Below are 16,514 nucleotides of genomic sequence, written 5' to 3' on the forward strand. Positions count from 1 at the left end.
TTAATTTAAATTACATACGCAACATGGCTGTAATTAGTTGTCGATAAAGTCGACAATTTTATCCGCATTGGCTTCAAAGCTTTTTATTCAATAAAAGGTGCAGTGAAATGCATTCAGAGGAAAATAAATAACCATTCATTTAAAAAAGTAATACCATAATTTTTCAGAAAATTATATCTAGAATGTAATTCCAGAGTTATGAATTTGTCGATATCAGTTTTCTCGTATAAGACGTCAAATCTAAATTCTATTTTTAGATATGGTAAACCCTTGAAAAATCATAATCTTGGAACTAAAAATTGTGGTTGAATATATGCTGTTTACAAAAAAGAATATAATGAAAATTCTCTGTTCACCAGATACGCAAACTTATCGAGCAAACAAAATTGTAATGCATTTTAAACAAAATTTCATTAATTTTGCGGAAGGAGAAAGCTCTGTTCTGTTTAACAAGCTTTTAGAATATTATAAGTATTTCAAAGTATATAATTGCACTATAATACTGCAACAATATTGCGATACGCTTCAATTTATATATTGTAACCAAAAGACTAAAATTTTAACAATATTAATTATATAAGAAATGAAATGTTAAATAATGATTAAGTACTGGAAATCAAAACTTGACTTACAAAAAAACTTACATGTTCAAAGCTATTAATAACCAAATTTAAGCATACGACATAAAACCTTGGGAATCAGCTTTCAAATCAAACGTATTCAAAATCCAAAAATGGCAAAATAATTTATTAGAGGAATGATCCAATGTATGTACCAAATTGGTTAAAAACGTAAAGAGTCCTATACGAACACAGTCAGCTATAAAAAACGAACACATTTAGAAAATTACAAAAGCTGCCTCGAGGATCACCCAAACTCACTTGCCAGAAAACCTCACAACAACACTATAAGGGCAAGATTGGAAAGGAAACTGATATTGCATTAATATCAATCAATTTTCAAATTTCTGACAATGGATAGAAAATTTAGTATTTTTAAAGTCAGTTTTTTTTAATTACTACAATTTTACTTTTTGCACATTTTAGGAAGAATTCTGAGCGCAAAAAATTGCTGAAACACTAATTTCGTGAGAAAAATTTTACATTATTAAAATTTGTTAATAAGCATAAAGGCACATTAGACTCGTAGTGGCATTGCGAATACATTTTCAACATGTGATAATTTTACTAATTTAAATATGTACCATGAAGTAATAAAAATTAGTAACTTCGCAAACATAAAATATATGCAATTCAATAATAAAAGTAGTTGTAGGTCGCATTTTACCTTAAGGCAATTTACTAGTATTAATCAATAAGAATTCAATATATAAATTTATGAGTAATTTATAAATATAGCCCTAGACAATATTAGAATACCCTGTGTTCATACCTGTGTGAATATACCGAGTGGCTGCAGAGCAACATAATGTGAGAAACCATTACAGATTATTCAATTTTGTGCATTTTTTTTTATTAAACTTCATTAAAAAATAAACACGTGCCTAATACATATACGGAGTACTATTTTTTAATTGCGTTAGATAATCCACCTTCCATAGAACCACTTTTCGTAGGACTATAATATTTTAGTATTTTCATTAAGACTAGGTACTTTATCGCCAAACAAAGACTTATTAAAATCGGTGCAAAAGTTTTTTTTTAGCACATATACATGCACACACACCTTTTCTAAATTGTGTCTCATTCAATTCAGAATTACTTTAAAAGTCGAGAAAACATAGAATTAGCTAATCAAATTTTTTGGCGAAAATATATAATATATTATAGTAATCACAAATGAAAATGAAAATGAAAATTTGTATGTATCTTTACGTTTCAAAGGTTTCTGAATATTTTGGGATACCTCAGAAAAAATTGATGTATGTGTATGTGTGTGCGGATACAAATTTTCGTCGACGATTTCGGGAACACCGATCAACCGATTTTAATAATTCAAAGAACATTCGATATGTATTGATAAAGAGACGTGCTGATAAGTTTTTGGCGAAGGCAGGTCTAGTCATGCCGAAGATACGGTGCAAAAAGTACCAAAAACGGTCAGTTTTCTAGAGAACGAAGCGTCCGATTTTAATAATTCACTGACTGACTGACAAGATTAAAACTGATTTGGGAAGGCAGGTCCAGCGGTTATAGACTCTCAATAAAAGTAAGTTAAAAAAAATGTCATTTAGCGGTCAAAATTGTTTATTGGACATAAGTACATCAAATTATCAGATATAGAGATTTTAATAATGTGTACACATTTTGTGTAATTTTTTTTGGGTTCCGTACCAAGATTTTTAATTACGGTACGGGAAGTTCCATGAATTTGCCTTGAGGCACAATGCCATGCACCCCACTAGTTTTTAATTAATTTAACTTTATAATATTTCAAATGATAAATTACAAAAATATTAAACAAACAAGTTTCTAAAGTATTAATTTCACAATATCTGAAGATTATATTTAGATTTTCTATAAAATATGGAATATTTAATGCTCGATACGCAGCGAAAACACTGAACTGATTATCTTCCTAATTGCATTTGGATCGTAAAGTTCAAACTCCATTTGAAGTGATTTTGTTATCTTAATTACCTACATAATATTTTAATAGATACGTTATCTCGTTGAGCAAGAATATTAAATATATAATAAGCGCATTCAACTATACCTCTAATCACAATATGCTATCAATAGAATTGATTTATTAATTCATATGTATATATATACACATATCAAATGTACATATGTACATGGATATATTTGAAATATCTCTATTATTTATCAGGCACTGACCTGCGACAAACGCGTTGAAGCTTTGAGTAATATATGTGAATGACAAGATAATTAACACCCACTCGATTCCAAACTAAACACCCGAGCAAAACTTTTACGTGCTTGCCAAGATGTATTTAGATGTTTATAAATCTTTAGAAGAATAGAAACCGTTTTTCTTTATAGAATTATTTCACTCAACACACGAGCATATATCATTAATCAAACGATGTTCACAAAATGATTCATTCAAAATCGTAAATAATTCGCTTAAGCATTTCTGCGAGATATATTAATTATAACGGATTCAAGAAGTTCAGGCTTTATTTAATTACTTAAGTGTTATTAATAGCAGAGATTTAGAATCAAGGTTATAATTAAATTTCTCGATAGTCAGGTTTTGTAAAAAGACAATTTTATATTACACAATTAGAAATATGAATGGAGTTATCGTACAACAAAGAAAGTTTGCCTCTTCCTTTCACTTTGGCGACGGTGATAAAAACAATAATAGCATCACAAAAGGTAAAGAAATAAATGAATTCAAACATAAGAGCAAAGTTTAATATGCATATAATACATATATGCCAGAGTACGTTAGTGACAGTCGTCATAACAGCTAAATTATATTGATTTTGAGATAGGGTAGATTAAGTATGAATGTTCGAACAAGTTTCCCCATTATTGCTCTGATCTATCAATTTTTATCTAATACAGTGTATATAGTAGGCTTGCACCGAATATTCAGCTTATTCGGCATCATTTTTAATATTCGGCCGAATACCAAATATGTTGTTGTGCCCGCTGCACAACACTATATTTCTATATCGAATACTCTATCAGTATAAACACCACTAGCTAGTAATGGCGAAGAATATCGGAGATACCCGAAGAAACCCGAAGGAGGGGGACCTCAGAGGCACATCTAGGATTCACTCTCTCTTGGAACTAGCAGCGATACCTAACTACTAAATTCAATTAACTACAAACTACATCAAATATTCACTCAAAGTTGTTCAGTTAGTATTAATAAATTATTTTATAAGTCAAAAGGACTTTCTTGAGTTTCAATTTAGTATTATATATCCTCGATATAATCTCCGCTGAAGGCAACTACAGGCTGAAATAAATCATTGTTAAGGCAATGAAATATACGAAGCACAACAATGTAGTTAAAACCAAAGGAGTCGCCGCCGCTCAGCAAAAATATAGTGTGTGATTTACCTTTTATGCGATAAAGCTTGCAATGAATCTGTATATTAGGAAGATAATCTATAGTTTACAATAATATTATTATATTTTGTATGTATAATATAAACTTTAAAATTTAAACTTTATAGATTTCTCATTATTCAAAGAACACGTTATTGTTATATGTTTATGTTAGGAATTAATTACTATTAATTTAGTTATTTAATTTAAAGTCATTCATTATATTCAATCTAAGCATTTATAATTAAAGACATGTCATAGGCTCTTTGTCGCAAAAAATACGAACAATATTTTTGATTAGTTTTTATTTAATACAGTGTATATAGTAGGCTTGCAACGAATACTCGGCTTATTCGTCATCATTTTTAATATTCGGTCGAATACCAAATAGTTAAAACCAAAGGAGCCGCCGCCGCTCAGCAAAAATATAGTGTGCGTTTTATCTTTTATGCGACAAAGTTTGCGATGGATCTGTATATTTGAAAGTCTATAGTTTACATAATATTATAATATTTTGTATGTATAATAATTTAAACTTTATCGATTTTTGGAAATCAAAGGATACGTTATTGTTATATGTTTATGTTACGAATCAATTATTATTTATAATATATTCAATAAAGCCATTCATTATATTCAATCTAAGCATTTATAAATAAAGACATATCATAGGCTTTTTATCGCAAAAATACGAATAATATTTTTGATTGGTTTTGTAAAGAATGTAATGTAAAGAATTGCCTTTGGATTTATTTTTCTACCATATTATATAGGTTTATTCGGTATTCGGCCTAAATATCTTTCGAACAGTCAATTTTCATAATCGAATCAAGATTGTGGCCAGAAACGTGAACGAAACATTTTACACTTTTCTGCAAATTTCAAAGAAACGACTTGGCCAATCGTCGCCAAAACTGACTCAACGATAGTTTTGATCAAGTTACATCAAATGGCTTTTAATTTTTTTTTAAAATCGTCCAGGCGTTTTTTTGAGAAATCGTTGACACAAGGTCAAAAATCGTCTCAAACCCCCCCCCACACACACTAACTTTTTCCTAATTTAGTCTCATTCGATTCAGAATAGCTTGAAACATCAAGAAAACATGAAATTAGCAAATCGATTTTTTCGTGAATACATACTTCTACGAAAGTTTAAATGTGACCGATAATTTAATCTACATTATTCTTATCTAAATAAGTTAGAGAATTTAATTAATCTGATTTGTATAAGTTAAAATAAAATAGTAAGTTCTGACAACTCAATGGAATTTTAATATATGCATTCAGATGAATAAAATTTAAATTAGAGTGCACTTAAATTGATTTGTGTTCCATAGGACTCTATACTTTATCAAAACACTACTAGCATAGAGATGCATATGATAAATATACAGATATAGTACAGAACTCAATAACAATATTTTTTTCTAATAATATTATTGATATCTGGAAATTTGTCAAAATCATATCACATTTCAATTCGACTACATAAAATTTGTTATTAGTTCGGTTTCTACGGCAAAGCACGATTTGAATTTACAATTTATGGAAATGAGTAGCATGCCTCGAGGCATGTGTCAAGTTTGTTCGAATTCATAAAAAATGATCTTTAAAAAAACTGGTTCCGGTGGCAAGATACTTTACAGGTAACATATTCAGTTTATTGTCACTATTTTGACACTTAATGATTCAATAAATTTATTCTAGTGTAAATTAATATTAATTTTTATGTAATAATTCTAGTTTTTTAGTTAAAAACCTAAACAACATAATTAACATAATGATTTCGAATTAACACATCTATCTAGATAAAAAGAAGTTTATAATCAATAACAGATTTTTGAAGCAAAGTAATAATTTTCGATTAATCTATTCTACTCAACAATCAGAACTTAAGAGCTCTAGGTGGTGTATTGATTTTAGTTACTTGGCTTTTCAGAAGGCAACCCAATGGTCGGCTCATTTGACGATATTTATTATTAGCCATATCTAATTGCAATGATTTTTAATTTAAAGCAGCAATGGCAAGAAAAAGTTATTTTTATTAGAAAACTTTAACTGAAAATTGTTAATTATAATTACAATTTTTCTACAGAGATCAGAACTGTGCGTTCTTGAGCTATAATTGCTAACTTACTTACTAACTTAAGTGGTAAACCAATTCTTTATTTTCTATTTATTAAATATGTGTTATCGTGTATGTAGGGCCGCAATGCCAGCAAAAGGCAATTTTTACTAGAGATTATATTTAAGATATTTAAAATCAAGAGGAAATTTGATATCATACTGCTTGATATAGAGCTAGGCCGAGATTGAGATCGAACGCGCCATATGAGTTAAAAATCCTGCTGCTGATAATAATGTGATACTCCAGAAAGGAATAAATAATATTAAAACTTTAGAAGAATTAGCTCAATTTTAGAGCCGTTGCGCAACCTTTATATTTATTATTTTAATTGTTGTGCGCACAGAAACTACATCTGAATATGATTTTAATGATACAAAATTGTTCTTAGATAGTTTCTAGAAAACTTCAACTAGTTAATTGTGATTAATTAATATATTCGTCAGAAGAATTCGTATATTTCTATATATTGACGAGTACAGTGACATTTCACCTTAAGGTAAGTTGCATCGACTTCCCAAAATTTAAAAATAACATACTTAATCGATAAGAATTAAAATTTATTTTAAATTTACTTTCCTACATTTGTATGTATGATATTTTCATTGAATTTAATTAGTTTTTAGTTTAATACGTATATGCTTATGTTAACAAAGGAGTAAAACGTAGTAATATTTTACAATTTCGTAAAGTAAACCCATATTTTTTCATCCGATATCTTACCATCGCAACTTACTCTGTGATTGACGATTATACTCGTCATGAGCTTAATTCGGAAATCGGTTACATATTAAAATATAGGAAAGGAATGAACAAAACTAATTTATTTTAACACACATCATATAATTGTAACTTTGGAAGACGATTGTTAGTAGAAGACGAATGACATTTTAGCATGCCTTAGAAAAAATGAATGTGTGTCGACGTTTTCGGGAGCACCGCTCAATCATTTATAATTATTAAAAAAACGCTCCTATTGATTAGTTTTTGGTGGCAGGCGACAAAAACAATTTATTTTATAATTTGAATCAACCGATATGAATGTGTATGAAAAACTTTCAAGAAATTTCAAGAAAAAAAAAAGTATTTAAAAATATCAGTATTTTCTAATAGCTTTTTTCAATATTCAAATTTTTCACATGTATCAAAATTTTCAAATATGATCAAAAATCTCAAGATTCTCAAAAAAAATCTGAGTTCTAAAAATTTTAATTTCAGTACAAAAAGTTGCAGCAATTTGCCTTAAGCCATGCCATGCATCACTAGTCTGTTCATTCGGTGAATACTGCGAAATCTAAATACACATACGCGCAAGAAGGCAAAAACTTTACAACTAGAGTTATTAACATCTTTCCGCGTTTTCGTACTATAAACTTTGTATATTTATTTTATTCGCCTAGAAACCCGTAACGAGATTTGCTTAAAAAAACAAAAAGATCAAAGGATCACTATTTCCCATTTGTCTAGTTTACCCAATGCATAGTGGAATATTGCAATTTATTACTGTAGTAATATTTTATTACTGTAATAATATTAAAGCTTGCTCATAAACAATATTGTGAATAACATTTGCTTCGCAATAGAGCTATTTCAGTAACGCTAATGACGCGTAACAGATAACGTACACAAAACAATATGTGTGCAAGCAGCGATATTACTTTACTACTAAGAACAACTACACGATAAGTGGCATCGGACCAGCAGTTCGGTTAGTAAGTATTAAGCTCGTAATAATATGCTTCGATTGCAATTTGTGCAACACATCGAATTATTCTGCACGATCCATAAATAATAGCCGGGGAGCTATCGGTGATAAACTGTTCGAGAGGTAAAAGCGTATTGCAACAGATTAAAACAATCGATTAGATCTAACAACTGGTGTCTTAATGAGATTATTAAGAGGTACCCATTACGCGATCGATGCGGTATGAAGGGTGCCCAAATACAATATCCGACAAAATAATGAACGGCTTATCATTTTATTATGTGTGTAAGTTACTAATAAAATGACATTTGTACAAGTAACTATTGTTGTGCCACATCCAGCGACGGAGCTAACAAAGTGTAGGTTCTTCCTGCTGCTAACCAAGCTGTACCAGACTGTGAAGGCGAATCAGTAAAACAGATGAAGACTTTTGATTCTTGTACACTTTTCATATAACTTGAACAACTGAATTCAAATATAACACCATTGATTGAACATTATGACAACTTATTGACGACTGAACTACAAATGAACTATATTGACTGAAAATTGAACTAAGAATGTCCGTTCCTGCGAGTTACTGCAAGCTTACATTGTAGCTATAGGTAACACTAACTGCGTTGTTCATATTCTGACCGTTATATAGTAGTTTATACCACTACACTATGTATATTTACAAAGTATATTACTCTTTTAAACAAAATTAGTTAGTTAAAGTTGTGTCTTGAGGCAAATTCCTGGAATTTCTCGTACCGAAATTGAACAGTCGATGATTAAAAATAAGCAATAATCAACAAAAATTGATCAATGATTAATAAAAATTGTTTTAAATGCTTTCCAATAGATTATTATAAATACTGTAAGTATCATTGTTCGTATTTTATAGGCAGAATATAAGCTCTTTTAGACTAAATGTTTATTCATGTTTAAATTTAAATTTTGGGAAGGCAGGTCTAGCGGTTTCGGAGATCCAATGAGAAAACGGCCATCAAAAAAATGTTTTCATATGGTCAATCCAAAAATTGATGTTTTAGGAATGTAAAAGTCTCATTTTTATTTAAAAAAAAAACATAAAAAAATATTGTATTTATACCTATTCTGACTCATAGTATCATATGATTATTGATGAAATCAAGCAGCTAAGGATAGGCGACTACTCTTTCAATCCATTTACTTTAGTTGAAAATTTCTTATTAAAAATTCTTTAAAGCAAAACTAGTGAACAAAAAAGTGAATCCAAAAGTTTATAATATAACTTTTTTTTGAGTTAACCAGTAGTGGAGAAACCTGTAAGGCTAACACAAACTCGTCCCGGATTCGATTCCACCCTGGGCCAAGCTCGATATCAAATTTCCACTTGAGATTATAGATCTCAAATATAATATCAAGTGAAAATCGCAAGAAAGCAAGACTTTCTCAAGTATTGCTGCATCATATACAAGTTAGCACTATTGGATGAACTGGTCCAATACATGGTACAAGCCAAGTTGCAAAGAAGAGTGGTTAACCATTGGGTTGCACAGATAAGGAATCCAAGCTAGCAAATATAATTAGCTTGTAATTACTCATACGTGTCACATTATATTACTTCTTATAAAGGAAAAATTCAACTGTGTATTTTTCACTATTTATATATCGATGTCATTTTTACATATAATTGCCAAAAGATTTACTTAATGTCTATGTAGGACGACAGTTGTAAATATATTGTTGAATAATAAAAAAAAAGCTAGCAAATATAGCTTAAAGAACACGTAGTTAAATTGCTATTGAAAAAAACTTTGTTTTAGTAAATGATGTAAGTCTAAAAACAGAATATAAAGTACGTGGTACTAAAAGAGCATGATAGCAATGAGCATTATGAGCATAATAGAAAAAAATATGGAAAATATAAAGTCAAGATTGAAAAAATATGATGTTATTTGATAAAATTCTACTTCAACCAAATTTTATTTCCGGTGTTAATGATTACTGTAATTACGATGGGTAATAAAATCTTTATGTTTTATTCATATGTCAATCATGAATCATATAAATATAGAAACGTGGTCCATGTAGCAATTTTATTTGTGCAAGATCAAACGCAACGTCAGTTGATGATACATTTTAATGACAGAAAAGAATGCATTCAAATTGCATTTTTGCACAACATAATCAATTCGTTCTCAGAGTAAATTGATATTATACGAAGTCTACGAGGAGCTCCTGAAGAAAATTTTCACTTTTCACAAAAACAAATTAAAACGAAAGAAAATCCGACATTCAAAATTTAGGAGTAGTATAGTATTTAATTCTAATCTCACGAAATAGGCTACGACTGGAATACTGAAAAATCGAATTTCACGCTTAAAACACTAATAATTAATTAACATGCACTAATAGCAATTAACAAACTGTAATAGAATTATAATATCAGCAATAATTGCTATTTAATGACCACAAAAAAAAATAAGATCGTGTACAAAAGCAAATTGATATGTTGTATAAAAAAACGAAATCTGACACCGATATATAATGTAACTCAATCACAGCATATGATTAAGCCAAACACGTTCATTTAATTATTTAAATGCTTCTTATTTAACTCATTATTATCAATTTTATATAAGCAAATTTATGAAAAAACATAAGAATTACTATAACATATTTTCCAATTTTGTATCCATTTTCCTGGCAGAGTTTTGTCTAAATCATTCGTTTTCAATAAAATGTTTAACTAATTATTTAATAGAACAGCTTATGAGATGAACTTTCATCATGATATTTAACAAAAAAAATAGAGGTCAATGTACTTCAATCCGTGATTTCCAAGCTCTGGGGCGCAACGCTATTTCAAAGGGGGTGCCTGCTGTTTTCAAAATGTTATTTCCGAAAATTAACCAAAAATGAATGAATAGATAATTATTTTTACATATATTTTTATATTGTATATTAATTTAAAGTCTGGTAAATAAATATCAATATTTATAGAATTAGATTGTTTAATTATCAGTCAACATTTTAAAAAAAAAAAAACGTGGGAACGCATTATCTAAAGCTTTGAAACCATAGACTTAAATTGTAATAATACTATTATATTATATGCAAAAATTAATAATAAAATTTATGTAAATGCAAAACAATAATAATTGTATTTCATGTTATTAACTTCCCGTAGTTATAATTATCGCAAAACATTTTTATATATCATTACGTTTCAAAACCTTCTGAACATTTTGGCATACCTTAGAAAAAATGAATGTATGTGTGTGTGCGTGTGTGTGTGCGGATACAAATTTTCGTCGACGAATTCGGGAAATAATTAAATAATTTGAATAATTCAAAAAAAAAACATTCGATTCGTATTAATAAGGAGACGTGCTGATTAGTTTTTGGCGAAGGCAGGTCTAGCCATTTCCAAGATACGGGGCAAAAAGTGCCAAAAATGGTAACTAAGAGAACGGAGCGTCCGATTTTAATAATTCAAAAAACATTTCACTTGTATTTAACAAGATGAAGAATTGATCAAATTTTCATGAAGGCAGGTCTAGCGGTTTCGGAGATCTAGTGAAAAAAGTAAAAAAAATGCCATTTGGCGGTCAAAAATGATCATTAGACATATGCACATCAAATTATCAGATATTTTATAGAGATTTTAACAGTAAGTATAAATTTTGTTTACATTCCTATAGGTTCCGTACCAATGTTTATCCGTTAGACGGCGACGCGGCGCTTACGCGCTTTGGCATTTCGTCTCTATGCAATTAAAGCAGTACGATTGCTTTGAAAAAAAGTTCAGAATTTCCAAAATATGTCAAAATAAAGAAAACATTTTTTTTTCAATAATTTTTTTTTAATAAGAAAGTAATTTTTTGTGAAATTTATAGTTTCTCAAAAATCTAATTTTTTCAAAAATTTAATCGTTTTTTAAAAAAATAATAATTTTTGGTACGGGAAGTTCCACCAATTTGCCTTAAGGCACGATGCCATACACCCCACTAGTTTTCATTTATAAAAAGGGATACTTTCAGAATCCCTTTTGTTGCATTGGACAATACAAAACTCTCGTTTTCTTCTATTTTTTGAAAAAGGTTATAAAAGCTTGTAAAAGAAGATAATAAAATTGCATTCAATGCTCTTTAAATTTAAGATCTGGAAAATCTGCACATCATTTAACAAGAGCATGCAATAAACCAAGGTTTTATAGCAGCAATAATTGTAATTTCAATTGTATCAATAATACAATTTTCAGTTTCTGCATATATTCGTGAATGGATTGGAATAATTCTTTGGATATATAATTTTCAGCTCAAAAAATAAAAGTTTGTTGTATAAATTTTACCAACGGTGTATGCTTTCAAATGCGCAAAAGCAAGAAATAATTAAATCTGCAGCAAGAAATAGAACAGATTTATGTAAAATGTGCAACTGCTTGTAAGTGAAGATTATTCTATGTTGAAACAAGGTCATTCAACCGATCGGCGTTGCGATTCTGTCTTATTGTTACATGTAACCAGAGATGCATCGAGGCTTCTTTTAAAGGGAATTTAAAACTACAAACATTTCGGAACAACAGTCAACAATAACTAAATTAAGATAACAGCTTTTTAAATCGAGTTAAAAAACAATCAGGCGAGATTTAGAATTAAATTTATTTGTTTTGCGAAGACAGCTTAACAAATTACATTGCTTTTGATGTTTGGCTACTTAGATGACAAAAATTAATATATGTATATTAGGGTGGTCCTTAATAAGGCCATTTTCGAATTTCCTTGCTCCCAAGGGCTCGAATGGTTCTAAATTGATAAAAAACAATTCTCTGAAAGTTTGAGCGCAATTAAATCTTCGTATAGAAATAGCATGATTTTTTTTTGAAAATTGAACAAAAAATTTTTTAGGTATAACTTAGCGACAAATTTTGAATAAAACTTATTCGTTTGTTTGCTCAATTATATCTAAAAAACATGTTTAAAGTTTTTGAAATTTTTTTCATGCTATTTCCATACAAAACTTTGATTGCATTGCGCTCTATCTAAAAGACAATATTAAGAGCTAGAACTTTCAGAGAATTGTTTTTTATCAATTTGGAACCATTTGAGCCCTTGGGAGCAAGAAAATTTGAAAATGTCCATATTAAGGACCACCCTAATGTATATATCATATATGTATGTGCATGTGTGTAAAAATATTTTAATAATTTTGATATAGAAATATAATTTATTTATTGATTATTCTTGCATCGGAGATAAAAGTTACAATGTTTTACCTAAAAACTTAAAAAATTAAATCGGATAATACAATAAGCTTGCTGCTTTTTGAGTACAATGATCTTCATTACTTTTTAAATTTCATATTGAATAGCAATAAATATACAATTTCAACTCGTGAGCTGCTCTGTAAAATGGTATTTACTTAAAAATTCTATTAAACGCTAGTAATTTTTATTAAATACTAGTAGCACTCTTTTTTTCTGGAGGCTGACTATGTCGAAGAAGATGCGATAGTATATTATTGTGCTTGCCCTTTTTTTTAAATTTCTGGTTATGTAGTACATTAAACTTTTATCTCAAAAGCTGTTCTATAAAATAATTATTTAAAAAATATATTGAAAACAAACAGTTTCAATAACCAGAAAGTGTAGTACGTAAAGTTCTATTCTGAGGTCTACAGGCATTTTTTTAAATTTTTTTGGAGATATAGTTCATGTACATCCTACCATATGTAGGTTTTGAGACAACTTTTTAGTGTCAATATACAAGTATTTACAGACTTTCAGCTGGGTATCTCAAATCGCGAGGTGAACTTACTGTAATGACTAGATTAATAAAGTTTCCGAAGAAGTACATTATTGTATTTGCCCATTTTAATGTGAAAATGAAAGCATTCTTCGATATTTACTTTCAAAAATATGTACAAAAATTAACCAGAAACATTAAGTAATTTGAGTATCGATCGAAGTGTATAATTAAATTAACATTACTATAAAACAATCAAATGATTGCACTTAACAGCCGCAAAGAAGTTTTACAAACGTTTACAAACACAGCAGTGTGTATAAATTATTAGCAAAACATCATAAAAGCAAAGAAGTCTGTATTATAAATACTTGGGGGAACAATGAAAACCTATAAAATATCGTTGTTAGATTTATGATTTGATTTACATTGACTGTCTCATAAACACTTTGGCAGTAAAACGATAAGTAGTATATTGTATACACTACTTTTTCATCTTGGCGACACATCAACGCGTGGGGCATTTGACAGATCATTCGGAAAATAGATTTAGGATGAAGGTAGCCTCTGCCAGAAGGAAGGAGATTTTAACATTTGTCTGCTATTAAATGGTAATAAATTAAACGGAAAATGTAATGGATTTATTAAACAGATGTAAATTTAAAGTAAAATACTAAATGAAAATGGCAGAAATGCCATAGCTATTCAAAACTATGAAGTTTTATCAATATAAGATGAAATTGCATTTTATCAAGAGCACATATGCCTTGAATTTTAGGGGGTACTCCAGTGTAGAGGCACGAAATTTAGGTCATTTTTAAAGAGGCAATCAATTGTTTTACTATTATTTTTCCTATAATTCAATTAACATTGTTACAAGAGTACACAAAAAAAGTAAAAACAGAAAAGGTTATTAACTTTAAAAATTAGCAGTTGTTGAAGTCGGAGGGGTCCCAAAAAATTGACCCATGATCATGCTCACTATTGCAACCCTCCTAGTAATCCGAAATAAAAAATAAAAAAAGATTATTAATCCAGAATGATGTCGCAATGGTATGTACTAACATCAAAACTGACTAAACTAGAAACAACTAACTCAAAAATAAATTTTTGACAAAATGATGACTGTTTGAAAAATAAAGATGACTGAGTTACACGAATTTTTTAAACATAGTAAAAATTAAAATTTAGGGATGAAGCTTATATATGTAAGAGAGAAGTTTATAAAGTTTCATTTTTTTTAAATTTATCTATGTTACAAAAGTACAGAAGAAAGTAAAAACAGAAAAAGTAATTAATTTTAAAAATTAGCAGTTTTTGAAGTGAGGGGTCCCAAAAAATTGACCCGTGATCATGCTCATTATTGCAGCCCTCCTAGTAATTCGAAATGAGAAAGAAAAAAAGATGATTAATCCAGAATGATGTCGCAATGGTATGTACTAACATTAAAACTGACTAAACTAAAAACAACTAACTAAAAAATAAATTTCGACAAAATGGTGACTGTATAAGAAAAAAGAGAACTTTTTGAGTTTCACGAACTATTTTAAAAATAGTAAAAATTGAAATTTAGGGATGAAGCTTGTATATGTCAGAGAGAAGTTTATAAAGAAGATTCTTTGACAATTTCAAGTAAATCTGTCCAGTAGAAGTTGATAATTTGTGGGCATTGTATTGAAAAAGTCTGTTTGGGAGAAACGCGAAAAGTTTTGCAAAAGGAAATTACCATGGTCAAACAGCTGTATCTCCGAAAACAATTAAATTTTGAAAAATCCTCTCGCACACATATTCTTAAATAGTTAAACTTCGAAAATATGAAACAAAAGCAAAAAACAATTTTTTTTGGATTTCTACACTCCACTACCCCTTAAAGTACACAATAAATTTAATTAAAGCCCATCGCGCTCAATGATAAAGAATGCTTAATTATGATGCATTTAATAAACATAATATAGAATGGAATGAGTGAAAACACAACAAATAACACAGGGAATTTGATAAGCAAAATAAAACATGATATGACAATCAATATCAACCATATCGAGTGACATAAACAATAATAAAAAAAACGTCATAAAATTGACGTAGGACTTTTGCAATGACATAAACTATGAATGAAAAACGATTTGAAATGTGTCAAACCTCAAGATCTTCGTAGGTGCGAAATGACATTATCGCAAATCCGTCGATAATGTCCTCCTCGAGAATGGGCTCCTTAGACTTTTTCCTTCTGTTGGGGGGCCTCGGGGGCTTCTCCCACGTGAGGGGCTCGTCGTCTCCGCTGTCCCCATCCCGGACCTTGGTCTCCCGTTGCGCTTGCATGCGCTGCGCCCGTTCCCTTCTGCGGTTTCTCTGATTCCTATGTTTCACTTCGTTTTCCATCGTTCGCACATTATCTATGGCACACTAAACACTATACCATTCACTATATAAAAGTCCGTAATATCGACACCAAAAACCACATAGTCCCTAGCTTGTGTACAATTTAAGCAAAATTAAGAAATTCGAAAACTTGCACCTGGAGAAAGATACTGATTGTTTCCAATGGCGGAATGTACACGGCTGCCGCATTGCTAGTAAAATGGCCGCGTAGCTTATCCGCCAGTATTTGTTTGTATTCTACATTATTCTTAGATTAATATACACCACTCACAACAATTGACACACATTAAAAATATCACACATCACTGAATATGTCAATAAAACATTTAGTCATTGCACCCTCAAGAAGGCGACATACGACCAGTCAATACAATGAAAGACGGCCGCGATACCAGCGCCGCGTCGCGGACACTCTGACAACTGCTTAATTTATTCGAGCGTTGCCAACATCGTGGCGCTCGATGTTGCGCATTCGGCGCGAAATTTAAACACATATTTCAACTTTATAACAATATACTGTAATATCAAGTTACAAAATAACAGACATGTCAATGATACTAAAACTTTGTATCTGAGTGATAAAAGAAATATAAGTG

General features: G+C 29.8%; 1 protein-coding gene across 1 annotated transcript in view; it reads right to left on the bottom strand.

Annotated features, from left to right (window-relative positions):
- Positions 1–16,266, bottom strand: part of LOC113386282 (autism susceptibility gene 2 protein-like) — a 97,040-nt gene extending 80,774 nt beyond the window's left edge. The window contains exon 1 of the mRNA XM_026624074.1: positions 15,679–16,266. Coding sequence (XP_026479859.1) covers positions 15,679–15,918 — 240 coding nt within the window. The 5' untranslated portion in view covers positions 15,919–16,266. The remainder of the gene's footprint in view (positions 1–15,678) is intronic.
- Positions 16,267–16,514: the final 248 nt, after the last annotated feature.

This window comes from Ctenocephalides felis, unplaced genomic scaffold (assembly GCF_003426905.1).
Source record: "Ctenocephalides felis isolate EL2017-DRISC unplaced genomic scaffold, ASM342690v1 CF-g0.4_SCAFFOLD_00845, whole genome shotgun sequence".
Classification (NCBI taxonomy): Eukaryota; Metazoa; Arthropoda; class Insecta; order Siphonaptera; family Pulicidae; genus Ctenocephalides; species Ctenocephalides felis.